This window comes from Ranitomeya imitator, chromosome 2 (genome assembly GCF_032444005.1).
Source record: "Ranitomeya imitator isolate aRanImi1 chromosome 2, aRanImi1.pri, whole genome shotgun sequence".
NCBI classification, from domain to species: Eukaryota; Metazoa; Chordata; class Amphibia; order Anura; family Dendrobatidae; genus Ranitomeya; species Ranitomeya imitator.
In genome coordinates, this window is record NC_091283.1 from 491,002,251 (window position 1) to 491,024,482 (window position 22,232).

The window sequence follows — 22,232 nt, forward strand, 5'->3', positions numbered from 1 at the left end:
CGCCCTCCGGTCTAATGATTTTAGATTAACATTCTCAATAATCCAAATCTCCCACTTCTGTCTCCAAGACTTCACACGTGCTGCACCAATTCATTGGAATGCACTACCCAGGACAATTTAATTAATTCCCAATACTTATCGTTTTAACCATGGCCTAAAAACGCATTTCTTCACCTCACTTATCTACCTATCCCTGTGTTACGCACACAACACTTTCTTCAGCATCAGATCCCTTGTATCATCTGTTCACACACTCTTCATGGATTTATTAGCCCTCTGTGCCTGTACTTGCACTGGCTGGTGATCGGATCATGCGGCACTATTTGAATCCCTCTATGTATTTTATTGATGGCCGGATCGTACAATACAAGCATTTTTTTACCATTCATCTTTTGTGTCTCCCCTATTTCCTCATAGGTTGTAAGCTTGAGGGCAGCAGGGCCCTCACTCCTCCTGGCATCTGATTTATGTGAAACTCTGTAATGTCTTTATTGTCTGTACAAGTCCCCTGCAATGTAAAGTGCTGCAGGATATGTTTGCACTATAGAAATACAAATCATTATTATATTATAGATGTAGCCTCTGCTCCATTGTCCTATCTGTAGATAAAGCACATGCACGCTGGCCCAAGCCGAGCGGACACGTGTACAGATGTATGGGCACTGAAGGCGTTTGAGATTTGTACGTCTCTAATGGGGGCATCCAAGATCCAAGTGATCATTGGGGTGAGATCCATTCTCTGGGGCACAGGCAGCCTGCAGTTTTTATGTCACAGTCTGCGTCCACGTGCATGTCTCTTTAAGAGCCGTGTGAAAGTTTTCCGCTGCCGGAAGATCACTTTACAGCTGGTTGGCAAAAGCGCTATTTCTGAGTGGTTGGCAACGCTCAGAAGCGCAGCACCGGAAGTTCTCTTTACGGCTGATTGGCAGACCAGCTGGAACCCTAGTATCAGGCCTGATGGAAGTACGTCAGTGACCCGGAAGGCGGATATGACGTTAGGATTTGGATGGTTGGCAGGAAAATGAATGGTTTGGTTGGCAGAAGTGAGTTGTCCTGTCGCTCGGCGGAAGTGAGGCGCGGTGTTGGTTGTCAGTCGCCCGGTGTTAGGGGAGAATGGCTCTGAGTGGTCGGAAGAAGCTTTTGCAGCTGGTGACCCGGTTTGGGGTGCTGCTTCTCACCCGGTGCCCTTTCTGGTTTTGCTTCAGTCAGCTTATGTTATATGCGGAGAGAGCAGAGGCCAAGAGGTACCGTGCACCATATGTACATACATATCCGTGTGTGTGCTGTCATACAGGAGGGACCCCACCTATCTGGAGGACCCTCTGCCACTAGTACTGAGCCATTCACTGACATCCCCCTGTAGTACTGCCCTTCTCCTGCAGTGGCCGCTGCAGGGATCTGCTTTCCAGTAATACCACTGATCGCTGGGGATCACATCACCACCAGATCTCCGTGGTTTCCATCCATATAAGGCAGTTATTGTAATTGTGCCCCCTGAGCCAATCACGTGAGCCACAAAGCTGGATACCATCACCACCCCGACGTCCGCTCCTCGGAGCTTTATTATAGATGTCATTTATTAATCCTTGTAATATTTTCTTCAGGAAACCTGACATCCCGGTGCCCTTCCTGTACTTTGACCTGGGTGTGGCGGTGCTTTGTGCCAGTTTTATGTCTTTTGCGGTGAAGCGGCGTTGGTTCGCTCTGGGTTCTGCTCTGCAGCTCGCCATTAGCACCTATGCGGCCCATATCGGGGGACACGTCCACTATGGTGACTGGCTGAAGGTGAGTGTTACTTTTTCTCACGCTGGTTCTCCATTGTAGTATAAGAATGTATCTCGTTATTTAGATTGTCTTGGTGTTTTAGGTCCGCATGTATTCTCGTACCATCGCCGTCATTGGAGGCTTCCTAATCGTGGCCAGCGGTGCCGGGGAGATCTACAGGCAGAAGCCTCGCAGCCGCTCTCTGCAGTCCACCGGTCAGGTCTTCCTGGGCATCTACCTTATCTGTCTGGTAAATATCCTGGAACTTTAATGGGGGTCTCCTAGATTTAGACCCCTGATTCCCTATGAAATGGTTGCTACTATAATTCTGAATGAAGCTTTTAAGGGTCATTTAACATCTCAAACTTTATTATTTTTGGTTCATTATTTATTAATGGGGTGCTGAGACCCACGATTACATAGGGAATAAGTTCTCTGCCAAATTCTGAGGTCTTTTCTTTTGTTTGTGGCTCTCCCACGTGCCCCTTTTCTGTAGTACAGCAATGGCCAATGAAGGGGTCTTCTGCTAAACATCCAGAAGCTCGTCTGCACATACATAATAAAATATGCTGATGTCTAAAAGACGTTGTCCACCTATGGGGAATTTTTATTTATTTATTTTTTTTACTTAAAGGGATTTTCCACTACTAGGACAAACCCTTTTCGACCTGAATGTTTGCCCCCGTGAAAATCGAAGCACTTATACTCTCCTCCCTTGCCGGCGTCATTCCAGCAGTGTTGGCACTCGCGTTCCCGCTGCTCATGTGCAGTTGTTATGACCCGTGCGACCAATCAGCGCTGGCGTCACTGTCCCTGATTTTTGGACAAATCATACATCAGGAGGCAGTGATGGCTGCGGCTGGCCGTTCACTCCCTCTTGATTACTAATACGTCTAAAGGTGGGGACAGTGACGCACGTGTTATAACAACCACACATGAGCTGCGGGGCCGCAAGTGCCGACACTGCTGGAACGTCCCGACACGGGAGGTGAGTATAGCTGTTTTTATTTTAACGGGGGCAAACATTGAGATCAAGATGCGGACAACCCTTTTAATATAAATTGAGGAAGAAATAATTTTTGCAATTCAGTTACATTAAAAATTTTGCACCGTTCTCCTGTCACAGGCTTGTTGCTTCACTGCATAATAAACGTTGATGTAGTCTGTGGTCATAAAGCACATAATTATTTAAAAAAAAACAGTCTTGCCAGCACCAAGTCAGATCACAAATGCACAAGCAAGATGCATCAGACCCCCATTATAAAGACAGGGGTACGTGTGGGACTGGCGTTTTTTGCAGGATGCAGCCGGGCCCTTTTTTATTGGTTAGGTGCACTGGGGCGTCTGTCCTTGTGGGGTGCACTCATACAGTGCTGGACAGCACACCTGATCTAATATTATGGGTGTCATTAATAGGCTGCCAGGTAGGTTTTTGAGTGGCCGCTTCCATCAGTATTTTGCACCTGTGCTTCCCCTGCCTTTATAATGGTGGTCTGCTGCATCTTGTTTGTGCATTTGTGACTTGACTTGGTGTCGTTGGGGTTGTTTTTTCTGGTTTGTAGTCTGTGGTCATAAATCGGCAGAGAGGAGCTGAAAAACCACAGATCAGAGTTAAGAACTTCGCATTGGCCCATCAGAACAAGCTCAATGAATGATTCTCAGTAGTGATGAGCGAACGTGCTCCTATAAGGTGTTATCTGAGCAGCATACTCGTGTGCTAATAGAGTATGTTCAGCGTGCCCAACATAATATGTTTGAGTCCCTGTGGCTGCATGTCTCATGGCTAATTTCCTGTTTGCTAAGGAATCCCTGCATGTGTTGCAGCGGTAAAACAGCCATGAGACATGCAGCTGCGGGGATTCAAACATATTTTTCGAGCACGCCAAAGACATTCGGTTAGCACCCGAGCATGCTTAGATCACACCTTATCCCAGCACGTTTCCCCATCACTAATTCTCAGTTATCGGCTTCTGCAGCCAGCAATGTGCAGTGCAACACTAAACCTATAGAAGGCAAAAAGATGCAACATTTTTATTGACACACACTTCCCAAAAATTATTATTGCCAAAAACAGATATGCCTGTTTTGAAATGGTTATCACCTATGAATAGAATAGGGAAGGACTTGTTGATCACTGGACGTCCAACCATTGGGACTTCCAGGGATCCTGAGAAGAGGGCTCTGTAGCCCTATCCTGAAAGGAGTGACGGTGCACACATTGCGCATAGCAGAGCTATGCCATGTATAGAATCTGTGAAGGGTCCATTGTAATTGGTGTCTTTACTTGCAACCCTGTCTAGGCATACACCCTACAGCACAGTAAGGAGGACCGCCTGTCACACTTGGACTTCCTTCCTGGAGGAGAGCCGGCCCTTCAGATCCTGTTTGTCCTGTATGGCGTGTTGGCATTGTCCTTTCTATCTGGCTACTATGTTCGGTTCTCAGCCCAAGTTCTTGCCGTCCTCCTCCCCTTTTCTCTACTGCTTGTAGATGGAAACCTGGGCTACTGGCACAACAACCGACGAGTGGAGTTCTGGAATCAGATGCGAATGATCGGGCAGAATGTTGGCATTTTTGGGGCAGCAGTCATACTAGCCACTGATGGCTGATCAAGACCACATTACAGTAATGAAGCTCAAAAGCCTCACGGCCATCAGATCTCTGGAAAACAACTCTCGGACATATAAGTTTACACTCTTGATTGCCATTTATTTCAGACCTCTGTGCCCAGCATGGCTTCATGAACACCATATTGTGCATTTCATGCAGTTACAATTACCTGGAACAATCAGGAAGTGTTACTTATACCTCCCATCATAGAGATCGATCCTTCATTGCTGCCTGTGAAGACTAAAGAGCAGATGTATCGGAAGCAGCAGTGGCTTGGTCCACATCCATTTTTAAAGAAAAAAAATGACTCTTAAGGGAACACTTACAAAAAAGCTATTTAAAGGGAAAGCTGTGATGGTCGGACACATGTTCACATTGCAAGGCTGAGCCGGGAATTGATCGCACACTTAGAATATGGTTGGTATAGAGCAAACATGATTGGCTGTTTCCATAATTCCCAGTGACTTTAATGGGAAGTGACCTCTTATAGATTGGCTCGAGACACTGCTGTTTCAGTTTTGTGATGCCGCACTGTGCTCGCTGGACGCAGCAATGTTAGATTATGGGTATTGCAACAAACAGACAATACCAGTCAGTCTGCATATCTGATTGTCGTGTGCTATGAAATGGATCATGGTTTTGTAAGCCTCAGCCCCGATATGTTATCTGTACACATATGACAGATTTATACAAAGAATATCGAGAACTGCCTTAACCTGACGCACCATGATCCAGCGCCCGCATACTGCATTGGCATGGATGTAAGGAGCATGCGGGCACCACTATGTTTGCTTTTTTTTTCCCTTTACCAGAGGCAGTGGAGGTTTACTATTAGGGCTCGCACGCACACTATCATATAAATCAGATTGTACTACCCGGACCAATTATATTCAATGAGGCCGTGCAGATCTGCATATTTTTTTCTCAGCTGTATTCATCATGAAAAACAAATTGCAGCACGCTGTGATTTCACTCCCGAAGTTGGACAATACGAGAAAAAAAATCACGTGCCATACAGACCATCAGAGTAGAATCCGATTTTTACGGATACATTACAATTCTGTAGCATAGGAAACGGTAAATGGTTCTGTAAATGATTAGTAGCTGCTAAGTAAAAAAAAAAAGGATTGTATACGCACAGATGACAAGTGAGAAGATCATCCCGCTCTCCTGCATGAGAATGGGACCAATTTATACACAAGTGTGAGCGTACCCTTAGGTGCAATCTCCAATCATTGAAGCAAATATCACGTTACCCACCTCCCCATTTTTCATAGAAATACCCTGAAATCATGCCATCTTCAATTGCGGTGATGATGCAAAACAAAATCCAAATGAAGCTACTCAGAACCAGACCTTTTATTTGTCTCCATCCAATTGCTCGCCTTCCATCAACATTTCTTGTGAGTCACTTTTGTTAACGTATTTAGTTGCTTATCTTTTACAAAATGCTCTGTTACCGCATGTATTGTACTCCAGAGCTGCACTCACAATTTGTCTTGTTGCGAAAGGAAACAGTCAGCATGCTTGCTGTGCGATACAGCTGAAATCGTCAAAGCATTTTTCTATCCAGACACGAATCTGTTGGCAGATTTCAGCGCTGAAACTGTCAGAACTGTGAATTCAGCTGTGAGCGATGATGCCCGGATATCTGTACACAAAGTGACTCCACTTTTCTTGTCATATACTGTGTATTGTGTTCAGCCTCCGCGCAGAACACCCAAGGGTGGCCATCATTGGTCCTCAGCTCGGCACTGCAGTGTTGCATGTCTTTTTATTTATCTGCCTTTTATTAAGTACTGTATGGATGTGGGGGATGTCCAGTTAATTTTGATTATCCCTAAATGTGTATAAAATACAAGTTGTACAACTTACTAATTTACATTCTGAAGATTTCCGCTCAAGTCCGAGATCTAAGCTTCCCTCTTGTGCGGTGCTGTTTGGTAAGGGGCTGGCTCATTTCAATAGCAAAGCCAGCCCCTTCTCTATTGCGGCAGATTTATAGCCAGTGAAGGCATCTGGCCCAGCTATCGAATATAGATGCCAGCTCTCTTCACATACAGCAGGGGTTCCCAGCCTATAGCACATGTGGCTCGCCGGCCCATGATTTGTGGCTGATTGCTGTCTGCCAGCTTGGTGCATTAGCACCATCTGAGGCAAACAGCCATTAAGGGTAGATCTCTAGATGGTGACTCTTGTGTGGAGCCCTGCACAGAGGAACAGATCTAAATCGGGGTAAGATAGGAAACCCTGGAGCTTGGCATACTACCTTGGTGTGATTTTTGTGGAAAAGGCTTTGGCTGTCATTATTACCGGTAATGAGTTCTCTGGGTGTCACTACTGTGAGTGGGGCAGGAGCTGGATGTGGCACTCAAGGCCAGAGAGGTTGGGGACCCCTGCCATACAGCGCTGATGATGTGCCAACATAGGATATCCTGTCCTGGAAGTGTGGCTGCCGTGACTAGTGGATCTCTGCCGATTGGATGCTTGTGAGCATTACAGTATATTAGTATCTTGCCTTTATTTTCACATTTAAGGATATTTTTTTTTTTAACTAGTCAATCTTTATGCTTTTTTTTGTATGTCACAAGGCATCAGATGAAAAATGAATAAATTATTTCTGTCCGATACATATGAGTAATAGTGTTTCTTATTTATGGGTTTCATTTTTTCCTTAGTGACGCCTTCACCTGCTAGTCTCCTTTGCAGCATTATGTGCTAGTCGTTTATATGACTGGCTGTCACAGGTGGTGTGAGCCATTTTGCAGGACCTGGTCCATTGGCCATGTTGGTAATCTATGTCCGCTAGATGGGAGCCCTGACACCCGCCTCTTACCTGATGGCAGCTCTTCTTTTGGTAGGTCGGCCTGGGGTGGTGTTACTGATGTGACTAATGGACCAGGTCATGTCAATCGATTCTCACTATCTCTGATGTCTATATAATACCCACTTGGTCTCCTAAGCGAGTGCAATAGTTGGTGCAAATGGATTCCTAGCACTCCATCCATCAGCCATGTCAGTAATGGGTGGCCGCCAGACGGGAGCCCTGAGAACTGCCTTCTACCTCCTGGCATCCACAGCTTTTCTTTTGAGTAGCCAGCCTGACACGTCATTGATGTGGTGACACGTGTGATGCCACACCAGGCTAATCAAAAGAAGAGCCACAGATGGCTGATGGACTCAGTTCTGCAAACTGATTGGCACCTATGCTAAGAAGTGGCACACAGTTGGGAGACCAAGTGGGTATTACACATACAACAGAGAGAGTGAGAATTGACTTGCAGGACCTAGTTCATCAGCCACATCAGTACTCATTGGCTGCTGGATGAGATCCCTAAGAATCGCCTTCTACTTCCCGGCATCCTCGGCTGTTCTTTTGATTAGCAGGCCTAGCATGATGTCACGCTGCAACAATGACATCACACCAGGCCAACTACAGAAAAGCTTTAGATACCATCAGGTAAGAGGCTCCCATCCAGTGGCCACACACTACCAATGTGGCCAGCGGACTAGGTCCTGGAAATTAAATCACACTAACTCTGCCTTTTCTTTTTTATGGACACCACTTTGGAAGGGTCCAGAGGAAGAGAAACCCCCCCACTATGACATCCAAATCGCCTAGTAGTGCAAATGATGAGCCCATCCATATAATGTGCATTCCTTAACAGCAGAATGGATGGCAAGTATATATTTACCCACAGCATTTTCTATCAGTCTTTGGAGTACTTTGGCTTATTACAGACTTTTTTTTCCATTTACTTGACATCATTGCTGTAGTATTGGTGATTGTCCAGCAAGTGGCGTCAGTCTGTGTCATAACATAGGACTCTTGCAGAATGAATCAGGCAGGCTCTTCGCATGGTTTACCAGTTCATAGGAATCCCTGATATCCGCAAGTCCTAACCAGAAGAATATCCACTGCTTGTTTGAAAAGCTGCCGTCACTGTTCTTAAAATACCTGCATGAAATGAAAAACGTGTAAGAGAGGCAGTTGGGATGAACCCATACTAAGAGCTGGCGGCTCGTTTGTACTACATCAGATTGAAGTTTCAGCTCTGAGCCTGCAGAATTTGTGAGCGAAGCTCTGAAGCATATTACAGTCTGTAGCTGCAGATCAGCAGAAGATACTTGGTGTTTCTGGAGTAAGTCACTCGGCTGTTACCGAAATATAAATTTATTTATTTATATAATTGCCTTGTAATGTTTTAATTTCCTGTTCTGTCCAGATGTCACCGTATCCCAGAATTCCATGCGGAGGAAGTTCACCGACCGCCATATTGGGACACCCAAGTGATGCGTGTCTCAATATGGAAACTGCTACTGGTACCAACCTATTGCGCGGCACCACCAGTGGAACACTGTCGCACCACACACACACTCACTCTCTCACACTCACTCACACACACACTGTATATGCTGTACGCAGCCTCTTGTGTGGTACCGCCAGTGGAACACCGTCGCAAACCTGCTGTTGCCGGGATCAGCCGAATGATTCACTGACCCCCGCCATCTTTGTACAGGAGGAGCGCATGCACAGTTTTAATGTGACCGCCGCTATCTGTCTGCATAAAGATGGTGGAGGTCTGATTTACTGCGCCTGTGCGAATTAGGCTGCCGTCACACTATCAGTATTTGGTCAGTATTTTACATCAGTATTTGTAAGCCAAAACCAGGAGTGGAACAAATAGAGGAAAAGTATAATAGAAACATATGCACCACTTCTGTATTTATCACCCACTCCTGGTTTTGGCTTACAAATACTGATGTAAAATACTGACCAAATACTGTTAGTGTGACGGCAGCCTTATGCGCAGGCGCAGTGACTCATTCAGCTGATCACGGCAGCAGATGCGCGACGTGTCTACAGGCAGAGGACGCCAGTCACATTAAAGCGGTTTCCATGAACGAAAGTTAATTTTAAAAATTGTCTGGGCAGGGGAGGAAGCAAAAGACAATACTGACATTACAGCAGGGGATCACAGTGGATTTCTTTTGTCAGGTAAAATATTTCACTGACTGTTTTTAAAAAATATTTTACCTCACAAAATGTATCCTCTGCGATCTCCTGCTGTAATGTCAGTATTGTCTTTGAGGGGAGAACATAGCACAGGAAGGAGAGAGACAGGGGGATAACACAGGGGGTAGACAGGTCAAAGAGGAGAGCACAGATGGGAGAAGTCAGCACACGGGGGAAGAGAGAGTGGATAGGTGGGTGATCACATGGGGGGAGAGATTGTCAACCCTGCAAAGCCAGCCCCCATTGCGACATTACCACCATTGGGCCTCCATCTAGTACATATATAAATGTGAGACTGGTGTTAGAATTAGATCCACAGTTCAACATACGGATGAAGCAGAGCTGTATTTGTGACTTTTTTTCTTGCTGTGCAGTATTCATGAGGCCACAAATAGCAAAGTTTTGTTTTTATTTTTGTTAAATATGAAATCTCCACCCTGTTACACCTATGATTTAAAGATAATCTTATTAGAGTGAATCGATGAAAATAGGCTGCATTACCAGACACAGACTGTGTGTAAGAGCGGCGCTGTTTCTGGAATAAAACGGCCATGTTTTCCAATCTTCCCTTTTGATTTTTTTAATAAACATCCAATTTACATGGAGTCTAAGATTAGAAAAACATGGCTGCTTTATTCCAGAAACAGCGCCTCACGTGTCTATCAATACGTTGAGCCCTATTGAAATGAATGAAGATGGCCTACAGTACCAGACACAACCTTTAGACAGGCGTGGCACTGTTTTTGAAAGAAAGTAGCTATATTCTCTTATCCCCTTTATGTTTGCTTCACACCTCTGTATTTCATGGTTCATTTCGGGACCGGCCATTGGTCTCCTGACCCAAAGTAACAGCCTCTTAGGCCGGAGTCACACTACAGCAAGATACATCTGAGTCTCGCAGGTTAAAAACAAGCGCTGGCGCCGGCACTCCGGAGTGGAGCGTGCGGCTCCATGTATTGCTATGCGGCCACACGCTTCGCTCTGGAGTGCCGGTGCCAGAGCTTGGTTTTAACCTGCGAGACTCGGACGTATCTCGCTGTGTGTGATCTCGGCCTTATATGACTAGCAGGAGGCCCAGTGCCGGTCCAGAAATTGCAGTCTGTACATGGACCAATAATTGAGGTATGAAGCCAACGTAAAACTCTAGATTATTGGTGTTACGTATTTTACTATTTAGTAATTTTGTGGTCGACCTCGACTTACCAGGAGTTAATAGGATTAGTGGCTCGTGATCTCCAGAACAGTGTCTGTAGGTCTTGTCGCACACACTCCCATAGCATCTGGCCGGATCCCTGCCCTTGTCGCCCAGAACTGACCACAAACTTGTCCAGGTAGGGGGTTCCTCCCAGCACCGGTTCTGTGGTGATGATGGCAGCCGCGTTATACCTGTAGGATAATTTATTGTGTTACTCATTGTGGCCAGAATATCCATAATTTAAAATATTCGGATTTAGATATAAAGGCTATTTCGTTTTTTCTCTAGAGCAGTGCCACCTTTTGTCCATGGCTGTGTCTGGAATTGCATAGTATTGCTTAGTATTATTCACTAGAATAAAGACGAACTGCAATACCTTAGTTAGCCATGGACAGGAGGGGAGCTGTTCTTGCAAAAACAGACATGAATTTTCTTATACTGTCCGTTTCCCTTCGGTGCATCCACCCATTGCTATCCAAGACAAGGGGTCGCTATTGCAGACTAAGTTGTGCCTACCCTTCAGATACATAGACCGAGTGCAGTCGCTTCGCCACATTGCTGATATAATTCTCCTTCAGCTTTTTCTGGAAGGATCTGTTCACCAGGGAGATTAGGCGATCGGTGTCAATGTCCTGGACGGAATCGAACCTTAACATTCGTTCTGCGTTCTTAAAAAGGGTCCCAGATCCTATGGGGGGAACACAAGGTGAGGAATCAAGACACACGTCTAGGTGGAAGAAACCAGACATTCGTCTACTGATGTAGCAGAAGGGAGTTTGTTATTTTGTAAACTACTCTCCAAGCCCTAGGGTGTAAATGACAGCTCTCTGTGGGCACAATACAGAATTTGTAATGGGGCCCCCATCTACTATGGGCCATTTATAATATTTCTTTGTATGTGAGTGGGGCAAAAGAGACCTCTGCGCCTGTCGGGGACATCATCCTAAAAGGCTGTTTTATTACATGATGTAGGAAACATGACACATTCTATCCATCAGGTGGGCACCTCGGTGGTATATCATGATCATGATAAAAGATCATATCCCTTTTCCCGTATTCAATGGCAGACAGATATGACTATCATTGGTCAGATGAGGGTGTCAGAAGAAAATGATGTGAAATAAGTCTTGGCTTAGTTCTCTCTGCCCATTGAAAACACAGGCACTCTTGGCTTGTGTAGGAAAGAGAAGAGTTCATCAAACTTGTATCCTAGGTGCATGGGCATGATAAGATGACAAATTCGGCTCTGCTACATCTGTACGCTCATTCACCTTCTTACCTTTGTTGCTGAAGAGCTCGCTGAGCAGGGTCCGGGCTGAAGTGATGACAGCGGAGGATGAATGAGGCAGGCGGTTCAGGAGATCCACAATGACTGTCACTTGCTGGCGCTGTCTCTCGCTCATCCATACGGCGTTCCTCATCAATTCCAAGTCTGCTGGAAGATTCACAAGTCCCACGACCTGCAGGTTATAGTGAGGTTACAGTAAGGATGGTAGGAGGCCTGTAACAATCAGTTTTGGGATTTCTAGTGAGCAGGTTACTGGCGCTAGTAGGTTCAGAGAAGTTGGATTTGGCAATTTTTTGTTGTGTAGACTGTAGTGCATAGTTATGGATGTAGCAGAGTCAGCTCTGTCATATGGTGAGATCCTGATTTTGTTTTTAGCATTTCTCATAGATCTGCAGATGAGCCAAAAAATGATTTTGCTACATTGGACACTAATCATGATCGGCATGGAAGAAAGTGCTAAATGACATCATCTGCTCTACTACATTTGCTTATCGATCACGGGTTTTTAAAAAGGACCTGTCACCAGGCGAAAAGTGGACAGTTTAGGCTCATATTTTATTCACGCTGTTCCCTTGAGTACTCCACTTTTCTTTTTTAAATCTGCAATACTATTCTAGACATAATGGCCTTTTTTTTAGTGTAAATGTTTTTTTTTAGGGGGTGTGGCTCAGAGTTCCTTGGGGGCATGTCTCTAGGCTACTTTGCATTATTACCCTGTGAACCACACCCCCTTGTACAGATCATAAAAATCAGCACTAAATGAAAAGGCTCATATGTCTAGAACCGTATGGCGGACTTGAAAGAAAAAAAAAACGGAATATTGACAGATGAGATAAAAAGAAAAATCTTTGCTGCTTTCTTCCCGAAAATGCGGTATATAGGTCTGGTTTCACACTGCTGTCCCTATAAAATGAATGAGGCTGTGCTGTGATGCCAAACACCACCTATGTACAAGGTGATTATTTAAGCAGATCCACTCACTTAAAACTCACTTCAAATACTCTGTCATGTAGATTTTGGAGCGGATCCACCTGAAAATTCATGTACAAAAAAACCTCCGTGTGAACATAATCTAAGGGGTTTTTTTTTTAATAAGAGGCAGAATAGATGATAAATGTTTGACTGCTGAGTCTACTTCTGGGACTCCCACTGATCAATAGTATGGGGCTACCCATGCATCGGTCTTCCTTCCACTGATTGGTGTGCTCAAGCAGTGAGACCACTAGCAATCAGACATTTATCACCTATCCTGTGGATAGGAGAGAAGTGACTTTACCCTTTAAGAAACATTCACAGTATTACTGGTCACAGTAAATTAGGACCTCGGACCTGCCCCTCACTAGATCATTGAGCCCGTCTAGGTATGATTTTGATGTGCCTTACATTTTCACTTAGGTCCTTCAGGCCACCAGCTGTATTGATGAAGATCATCTTAAGTGGATTCAAAACCCGTGAGATGCTTGTGGTTACTTCCAAGGAGTCCATGAGAACAGAACGGCCTGAGGGTGTCTCTCCGATAGGACAGATGATGGGAATGTTCCCAGAGTTGAGGCACCAGGTGAGGAGGTTAATGTCCACCGCCGACACTGTTCCATAACTAGAAGAGAAATAACACCTTAGATATTCTTATCAAGCACGACTGGGAAGACAGGTCAGGCCTTCATCTAACTTATGGACATGGGGAAGGGCTGGTAGCCCCAGAAGATATCTGCCTGCAGACCATCTGACACTATGGGCAGCTAAATTCTCGTTTGATTATTTCCAACAGTCCATGAACCATCAACTTATTATTTTGGGCTCACCAGACCAATCCAAATTAATATCATTACAGGATGAGTCAAAAGTAGGGAAACACTCAACCCTCTGTGGACCACTACTTTTGAGTAATTATGTGGTTCCTTACTTTTGAGCGACCTAGGAGATAGACAATAATAACAGATTGTAGGCAGTACCCGCCGTCTTGCTCATGAGCAGTCAGCACAGATCCTCCATTGAAAAAGGGCAAAGCAGTACCAGAGTTGGTATGGATGGCATCCACCAAAGTTTGGCAGTTGTGGACAAGTAAAGACTTGGCATCTGGAGCTGTAGGTCGAGCACAGTATGTGCTGGGCAGCCCCATCACCACCAGTGGCTTCATATCCATCCTCTGGAGAAAGGCAAGGGCGAATGCGACGCTGGTCAAAGACCTCTTGCAGCTGAACACGTTTTCATCCACCTGAGAGAAATCAGCAGTTTACATGTTATCATATAAGCGATTGGAACTGCAATACCAAAAGCAGCCTACAGACAAAGTGGCGCCGTTTGTAATACTGGACAAACTTGTAAGGAGAGTGAATATTTTTGTTCTCCAATTTATGCACAATGACTAATGAAATATATATTTTAAATGTCTGCCTATTCCTTTATGTGGACATGCGTTATCAGTATTTTATATTTATTGTACATGTTCTGTAGCATTGCTTGGTAAGGATGCTGTGGCTGCCTGGATGCCTGACTTTTTAGCTGTCAGCAACAATGCAAAGGAGTGCTTTATTGTTTTCAGTAACATTGATTTACACAGGGGGTACAAATATGAGGTGTATGTACTGTAGGTTAGCTTTTGTTTTGTTGCAGATTGTGCAGTTGCCACTAGGTGGCTCTGTTTCAGCAAGAATATAGAAGACACTGGGAAATGCAGTCAGATTGTAACTGAAGTCACATGGACAGCTGTCATGGGTGCTTCAGGTGGGACAGACAGTCATCCTGGATTCAGCTGTAGACGGTCTTTATGATTACCTCAAGCACCTTCTTGATTTTTGCATTTCTGTTGTGGAGCGATATCCATCTCCCTCTAGGACCCAATAGTTATCTCCACCTTCTGTTGCTAATTACACACCTGTGCTGTAGGTTAAAATACATTCAATTGCTGCAGCATGGTGCTGATGTTAGCACTTGCCTTTGTCTAGTTGGAAGTATTAACAGTCGGTTAGTTCCTTCTTAGAGGACTCTTGGAGGATTTCTGTCGTGATATCTCGGTTGTCTTCTCAAGCTAAGAGTTCCCCTCGTTCGTCTTCCCTCTCTGTCTTTCGTTGTAGTGGGGAGTGACTAGTGCTACCCCATCCCCTCCCTAACCAGGGCCTATCGCTAGGGTCAGGCAGGGATTAGGTTCCTGCTTGGCAATGGGTGCAAAACCTATATAGGTATGCTTATTGAAGACAGGCTGATTTCAGATCTGCCTAGGGGTCTCCACTCCCAACTTCTCTAGTGCTTGGGCTCCCCTCCCTCTCCCCACTTTTGTGCACTTATCCTTCACCCAGCGTGATAAGGGCCAAGGGATCCTTCACACTGAACATGCAGCAGAATATTTGTGTCTTGTTCTAACTCCTCCGATTCCCCTCTCCATAGAATCTTATGAGAAGTAAATATCATCTCCTGTATCAGTATTGTGAAGTTCTACAGATTTTACCCATTAATTGAAAGTGAAAGATCAATTCAGGATTCAGGAGGAGAAAGAAGCAGATTTATCTGATAAGATACAGTGGGGTAAATAAGTAGTTGATCCCTTACTGATTTTGTAAGTCTATAATTTTTAAAGGTAGTTTAATTTTAACATTGAGAGATAGAATGTCAAAAATAAAATCCAGAAAATCACATTGTATAAATTATATACATTTATTTGCATTTTGCAGTGAGAAATAAGTATTTGATCCCCTACGAACCATTAAGGGTATGTGCACACGATGCGGAAAATGCTGCGGATCCGCAGCGTTTCCGCAGCAGTTTCCCATGAGTTTACATTACAATGTAAACCTATTGGAAACAAAAAACGCTGTGCACATGCTGCGGAAAAAAACGCGTGGAAACGCAGCGGTTTACATTCTGCAGCATGTCACTTCTTTCTGCGGATTCCACAGCGGTTTTACAGCTGCTCCTATGGAAAACCACAGTGAAAACCGCTGAAAAAACGCAGTAAATCCACGGTAAATCCGTGATAAATCTGCAGCAAAAACGCAACGTTTTTGCTCTGCAGATTTATCAAATCTGCTGCGGAAAAATCCGCAGTGGACCAGAATACGTGTGCACATACCCTAAGAATTCTGGCTCCTACAGACCAGTTAGACGCTCATAATCAACTCATTACCTGCATTAAAGACAGCTGTTTTACATAGTCACCTTTATAAAAGACTCCTGTCCACAGTCCACACACTCAATTAATCAGTCAGACTCTAACCTCTACAACATGGGCAAGACCAAAAAGCTTTATAAGGATGTCAGGGACAAGATCATAGACCTGCACAAAGCTGGAATGGGCTACAAAACCATAAGTAAGATGCTAGGTGAGAAGGAGACAATTGTTGGTGCAATAGTAAGAAAATGGAAGAAATACAAAATGACTATCAATCGACATCAATCTGGGGCACCACGCAAAATCTCACCTCGTGGGGTATCCTTGATCATGAGGTAGGTTCGAGAACAGCATAAAACTATACGGGGGGATCTTGTTAATGATCTCAAGGCAGACACCAAGACACCAGACACCAAGAAAACGATTGCTAACACATTACGCCGTAAAGGTTTAAAAACCTTCAGTGACAGTATGGTCCCCCTGCTCAAGAAGGCACATGTGCGGGCCCATCTGAAATTTGCCAATTATCACCTGGATGATTCTGTGAGTGATTGGGAGAAGGTGCTGTGGTCAGATGAGACAAAAAATTGAGGTATTAACTCAACTCGCCGTGTTTGAAGGAAGAGAAATGCTGCCTATGACCCAAAGAACACCATCCCCACTGTCAAGCATGGAGGTGGAAACCTTATGTTTTGGGGGTGTTTCTCTGCTACTGGCACATGACTACTTCACCGCATCAATGGGTGAATGGATTGAGCCATGTACCGTAAACTCCTGAGTGACAACCTCCTTCTGTCCAGCAGGACATTAAAAATGGGTCGTGGCTGGATCTTCCAGCAAGACAATGACCCAAAACATACAGCCAAGGCAACAAAGGAGTGGCTCACAAAGAAGCACATTAAGGTCATCGAGTGGCCTAGCCAGTCTCCAGACCTTAATCCCATAGAAAACTTATGGAGGGAGTTGAAGCTCTGAGTTGCCAAGCGACAGCCTCAAAATCTTAATGACTTAGAGATCATTTGCAAAGAGGAGTGGACCAAAATTCTTCCTGACATGTGCACAAACCTCATCATCAACTACAAAAACGTCTGACTGCTGTGCTTACCAACAAGGGTTTTGCCACCAGGTATTAAGTCTTGTTTGCCAGAGGGATCAAATACTTATTTCTCTCTGCAATATGCAAAAACATTTATATAATTTATACAATGTGATTTGATTTTCTGGATTTTTTTTTATATTCTATCTCTCAATGTTAATATTAACATACCCTTAAAATTATAGACTGTTCATGTATTTGTCAGTGGGCAAACTTACAAAATCAGGTAGGGATCAAATACTTATTTCCCCCACTGTATATTACTAAAGTTGAGCGAATTTGATCGGGTCAGGGCTTATTCGGCAAGCTATAGCACTTACCAAATAAGCTGCAGAGGAAACCCGGCTTCCTGTATCGCGCCATGTCACACAGCCGGGACACATGCAGCTGCGGAGCCAAACAGCTAGGTTCCCTCTGCAGCTTATTTGGTAAGTGCTATAGCTTGCCGATCAAATTCGCTCAACTCTATATATTACAAAGGGGTTTTTTGTGTACTATTGATTTAAGAGATAGAGATCCTAAATACAGTTACCCCCTAGACTTCCCTATCATACCAACATCAATTTAACTAAATATAGACTTTTATTATCATAGCTCAGTCTTTTACAGCCATATTGCAGACAGTAGGAAGCAGGTCCCTCTACCTACAAGTCGTCAGTTTCAATAGATAATGATACAGAATATGATATGGTGGGGTTATGGATTTTGCATCGGTGCCTAGCTAGATAGGGTTAAAGAAGGCACAAAAGTGCAGCAGAAATCCATTTTTGTATTTGCTCTCCAAACAGCAGTGTACATGGTTATATAGCTAAATGTCATGGAATTTCCCCACGGATGCTGCTGCTGGCTGATTCCACCATGTAGCGTCACTCCTCATGGATGCTTTTTCCGTAGCTTCCTAATCCTTTATGCATGGTGTCCCTGGGTGAAGAATGCATTGTCTGGTGTCTCTATTTTACACTTTTATAAATATTTGATTATTTCTTTTTTTGTGTGCAAGAAGGAAAATTATGAACTGGTAAAGAGTTTTCAGATTAAAGATGGTCATAGAATTACAATCTAATAAATATTTCTAAGTCTATAGGAACAGTTTAATATGTGTTTTTTCTTCTATGACATTATTATTGTGACACTTTAATTGTAGTTTTTTCCTTATGTGACATTATTATTATTGTACAGGTGTTGCAATGTTAAACTGCACTTGCGATGGTGCGCAACGTCACCCGTCCAATTGCTTGATGGACCAAACAATTGTTACATCCATATGTGAACGTGGCAACTAAATCTGCATAATACAAAGTCATGGTGCAGCAATTTATATTAGATATACGTAGATTTCTATGACCATTTCCTTTCGTATCAGGTTTCAGGGTGCGTCTGCACAAAGCAAATGGTCAAAAGGTGAAAAAAAAAGTTCATTTATAACCTATGAAACATTAACAAATATAGCAGGAAAGTGTATTACGGTGTTTGGCGAGGTTAAAGAACCAAAGGACATAGCTGTAGAGCAAGCACGACCTGGGACGTGAGATACCGCTGCTGACTTTCTGCTGGACAGCAAGGTAATGTAGTCCAGGGGTCAATGAGGTCTTCTAAAACTTTTTCATGAGTTTATGTATTATTATATTGTATTTATTTAAATTTTCTATTCCTTTCCTATGTTTGGCCAACAGGGAGTGAGAGGTCATCTTCTAGGGGACCTCAAACTTGGTAGACAGAGGCTGGTCTAGTGCAGCACAAGTTCCACCCAGAAATTTAGCTATTAGGGCAGGGGTGTCAAACTGCATTCCTCGAGGGCCTCAAACCATGCGTGTTTTCAAGATTTCCTTAGCATTGCACAAGGTGCTGGAATCATTCTCTGCAGGTGATTAAATTATCACCTGTGCAGTGCAAGGAAATCCTGAAAACATGACCTGTTTGCAGCCCTCAAGGAATGCAGTTTGACACCCCTGCATTAGGGTATGTGTACAAGGTTTACTGCGTTTTTAACAATGGAGTGACTCCATCATTTGCAACGCCATGATGGACATCATGGATCTGTTGGGTGACAGATCCTGAGGGATCCCATGGACTTATAGTTGTTTTATCAGGCATGAACTTCTTGCCATTAAGAAACTGTGCAGTAAACTATGCCATTATTACTTACAATGAGAAACAGAAATTCTGCTGTCCCCTTCCAAAAACAGCTCCACCCTTATCTATAGATTGAGTATTGTATTGCATCTCACCTCTACCGAAATGATTCGGAATAAGCTGCAATACTATACATATATGAACAGGTGTAGTGCGGTGTTTAGAAAGCAGCTATGTTTTCTAATCCTGGACAAACAATTTAATTGCCTTTGGTAGGACTTACCTCAACAACTGCAAAGGCCTTTTGATAAGTGGAATGCATCTCTTGGAACTGGACAAGCCAATGCCGTGCTTCACTGGGTGTCCCACCACACTCTTTTAAGAAAGCTCGAATATCCCTTCTCAGCAATGAGCGTTCAACCATAGAGGAGGTGCCGCCTGACTCCTTAGAGGTCTCTCTTTGATTAGATGCATTTTTTTGCTCTTCATTGGTGGGAACATCCCTAGTTTGAGCACGTTGATGGAGCACAGAGCCTCGTCCGCCACTTAAGAAGCGACAATGACTGAGGGGCAATGTTGAAATTCCCTTTACAGCTGTCATGAAGACTCAGGTCTGTGTCACTTTTATATCTTTTCACTCTTTTGTCCAGGTCTTAAGCAATAGTTTACACTTCTTCAGCAAACTTTTTGTATCCAAATACTCAGTCTCACTCTGAGAGCTTAGCTTATATGGTTGAGGCTGTGTGACATCAATGGAGGTGGGGCTTGGATTTAGCTTGAGATGACTTTATGCTGTGGATGTCTGTTGATAGTTTAGGTCCCTCTGTGGAAAAATGACCCATGATTGAGTGGTAATAAGGGCAAAAAAACTAAAACATTACAATCAAATTTAGCATCCATAGAAGATCAACCATATTAACCATTTCCAAGGTCTACCATCTTGATGGAAGTCAAGGGGTCCTGTTGGTCTTCAAAACATGACATCTGCAGAGCTCAGTATCGTATCCCAGGTGGGGAACAGCATGTCTTGAGGATAATGTGAGACACCTAAGGTTCCTCCTGAACACCTACATATAAACATGTCAGATTAATGATATTATCCTGACATCTTGAGAAAAATTATGTAACAAGGAAGCTTTTTATTGTGGAGTGTCTTCCCAGGCAATGTCAACTATGCATCTACTTAAGTCTAAAAATCATATGTACAGCTGTTCAATGCTCATATTTGCCTAGTAAAGGAAAATCGACAGGATGAAAACCCTAAAACAAGCATTTGTTCAAGTGTCAGCTGAAAAAGAACTTTTTTTCTTATCAGTATAAAACAGATAATGATTTACTGTCAACAGAGATAGAACATTGCAAAGCTTCAGATGGGGGGGTAAAGGGCACTTTGATTTTGGCAGCTTTTAGGATTTAACCTTGAATTTTTAGCTTACTCCCTCAAAATGAAAAAGTTTGCCTGTCATTTTTTTGTCTATTGATCAATGTTTATACCGGCAAAATAAATGTGAAGCAGACTACTGTATGGCAGACAGCTAACACTCCCAACTTGTATTTATACATGGCAAATGGAACAGCAGATTCACATCTTCTTCATCAATAATGGGTTATTTTTTTACATCAAATGTTGCACACACACCCACCTCTGCATAAATGAGGACACCTTTTTGAAAATAAGATTTTAATCAATATCTCACTGAACACTAGAACAATTTCCAAAATGTTGACAAGGCTGAGTTTCATAGAAATGTTTTTAACCCATAACACAAAAGAAAGGTTAATAATGTAACTTTCATTACAAAATCTTCAGCTTTACTCAAATTAGTTGGTGCAAAAATGAATCCACCCCACCTCAAATACTACATCTAGTATTTTGTAAGACCTCCATGATTTTTAAGCACTAATTCTTTAGGCTTGGAACTACCAAGTTTGGGACATATTGCAACATCTGTCTTTTTCCATTCTTCAAGAACGACCTCTTTTAGAACCTGGATTCTGGATGGAGAGAGTGAAGCTCAATTTGTCTCTTCAGAATTCCCCATAGGTGTTGAGTTGGTTTTAGATCAGGAGACACAGTTGGCCACTGAGTCACGTTCACCCTGTTCTTCTTCATAAATGCAACAGATGTGTGTTTTGAACCATTGTCATTTTGGAAACGTGCACATCTACGAAGGGCACGGAATGATGGTAGCATATTCTCTTTCAATAGAGAGCAGTGCATCTATGAATTCATGAAACCATTAATGAAATTGTAGCCCTGGTGAGTTTGAACCCACTGCTCCATGGGCCGAGCTTACCCTGAAGGGGCATAACTAAGTCTCTAACTGGACTTCACTAGGGCCTCTAATGGTTAGTATAGGTTGGGCTGCATGTAGACACCAGGTGCCACTACAGGGTAGTACCAGAGCTACAGAAGCTGATGTTCAGAGGTGCAGGTACGAGGTACAGGAGGGCGAGACATACTACATGGGCTGTGTTACATACCAGGTGGGCTGTGTTATATACTACGTGGGCTGTGTTATATACTATGTGGCCGTGTTATATACTACGTGGGCAGTGTTATATGCTACATGGATGTGCTATATATAGTACGTAGCTGTGCTATATGCTACGTGGGCTGTCATATGCTGCGTGGCTGTGCTATGTAATACATGGCTGTGTTATATACTACATGGGCTGTGATATATACTACGTGGCTGTGCTATATACTGCGTGGCTGTGATATATGCTACACATTTTGCACTTTTACAAATGTTCTATGTTAACACTTTCTAATGTTTACTTTAAAAAGTTTTCCATTAAAAAATTGGCATATTCAATGTATGTAGTTTTTTCTTTGCAGCAAGTTCAGCTAACAATAAAATGCCTACTGGTAACTGAGGAAGAGGGAGTAGGTCACAAAAATTTACCTATAAGGGGTTGACTTATATAAAGCCCCTCTGCTGTATGGTATTATAGAATTTACAATAGCTATCACTCATGTAAGAAGTGAAATCTGGCATTGTATTATACCTATATTCTTCTCGTGGTATGTGTTAAAGGGGGGGGCCACTGAGACTCTTTGACTCGGGGCCCTTAAAAACC

The 22,232-nt window shown here is 43.5% G+C and overlaps 2 protein-coding genes across 2 annotated transcripts; one reads left to right on the plus strand and one right to left on the minus strand.

Annotated features, from left to right (window-relative positions):
- Positions 1-1,017: 1,017 nt before the first annotated feature.
- TMEM101 (transmembrane protein 101) lies at positions 1,018-7,004 on the plus strand. Its single transcript, XM_069751447.1, has 4 exons — positions 1,018-1,244; positions 1,605-1,785; positions 1,868-2,014; positions 4,065-7,004. The coding sequence occupies exons 1-4, from the start codon at positions 1,114-1,116 to the stop codon at positions 4,371-4,373; spliced, it is 768 nt and encodes a 255-aa protein (XP_069607548.1). The 5' UTR covers positions 1,018-1,113; the 3' UTR covers positions 4,374-7,004.
- On the minus strand, positions 6,878-19,850 carry NAGS (N-acetylglutamate synthase). Its single transcript, XM_069751446.1, has 7 exons — positions 19,432-19,850; positions 13,827-14,089; positions 13,258-13,471; positions 11,866-12,046; positions 11,103-11,274; positions 10,595-10,777; positions 6,878-8,332 (listed from the first exon to the last, which is right to left on the minus strand). The coding sequence occupies exons 1-7, from the start codon at positions 19,747-19,749 to the stop codon at positions 8,188-8,190; spliced, it is 1,476 nt and encodes a 491-aa protein (XP_069607547.1). The 5' UTR covers positions 19,750-19,850; the 3' UTR covers positions 6,878-8,187.
- Positions 19,851-22,232: the final 2,382 nt, after the last annotated feature.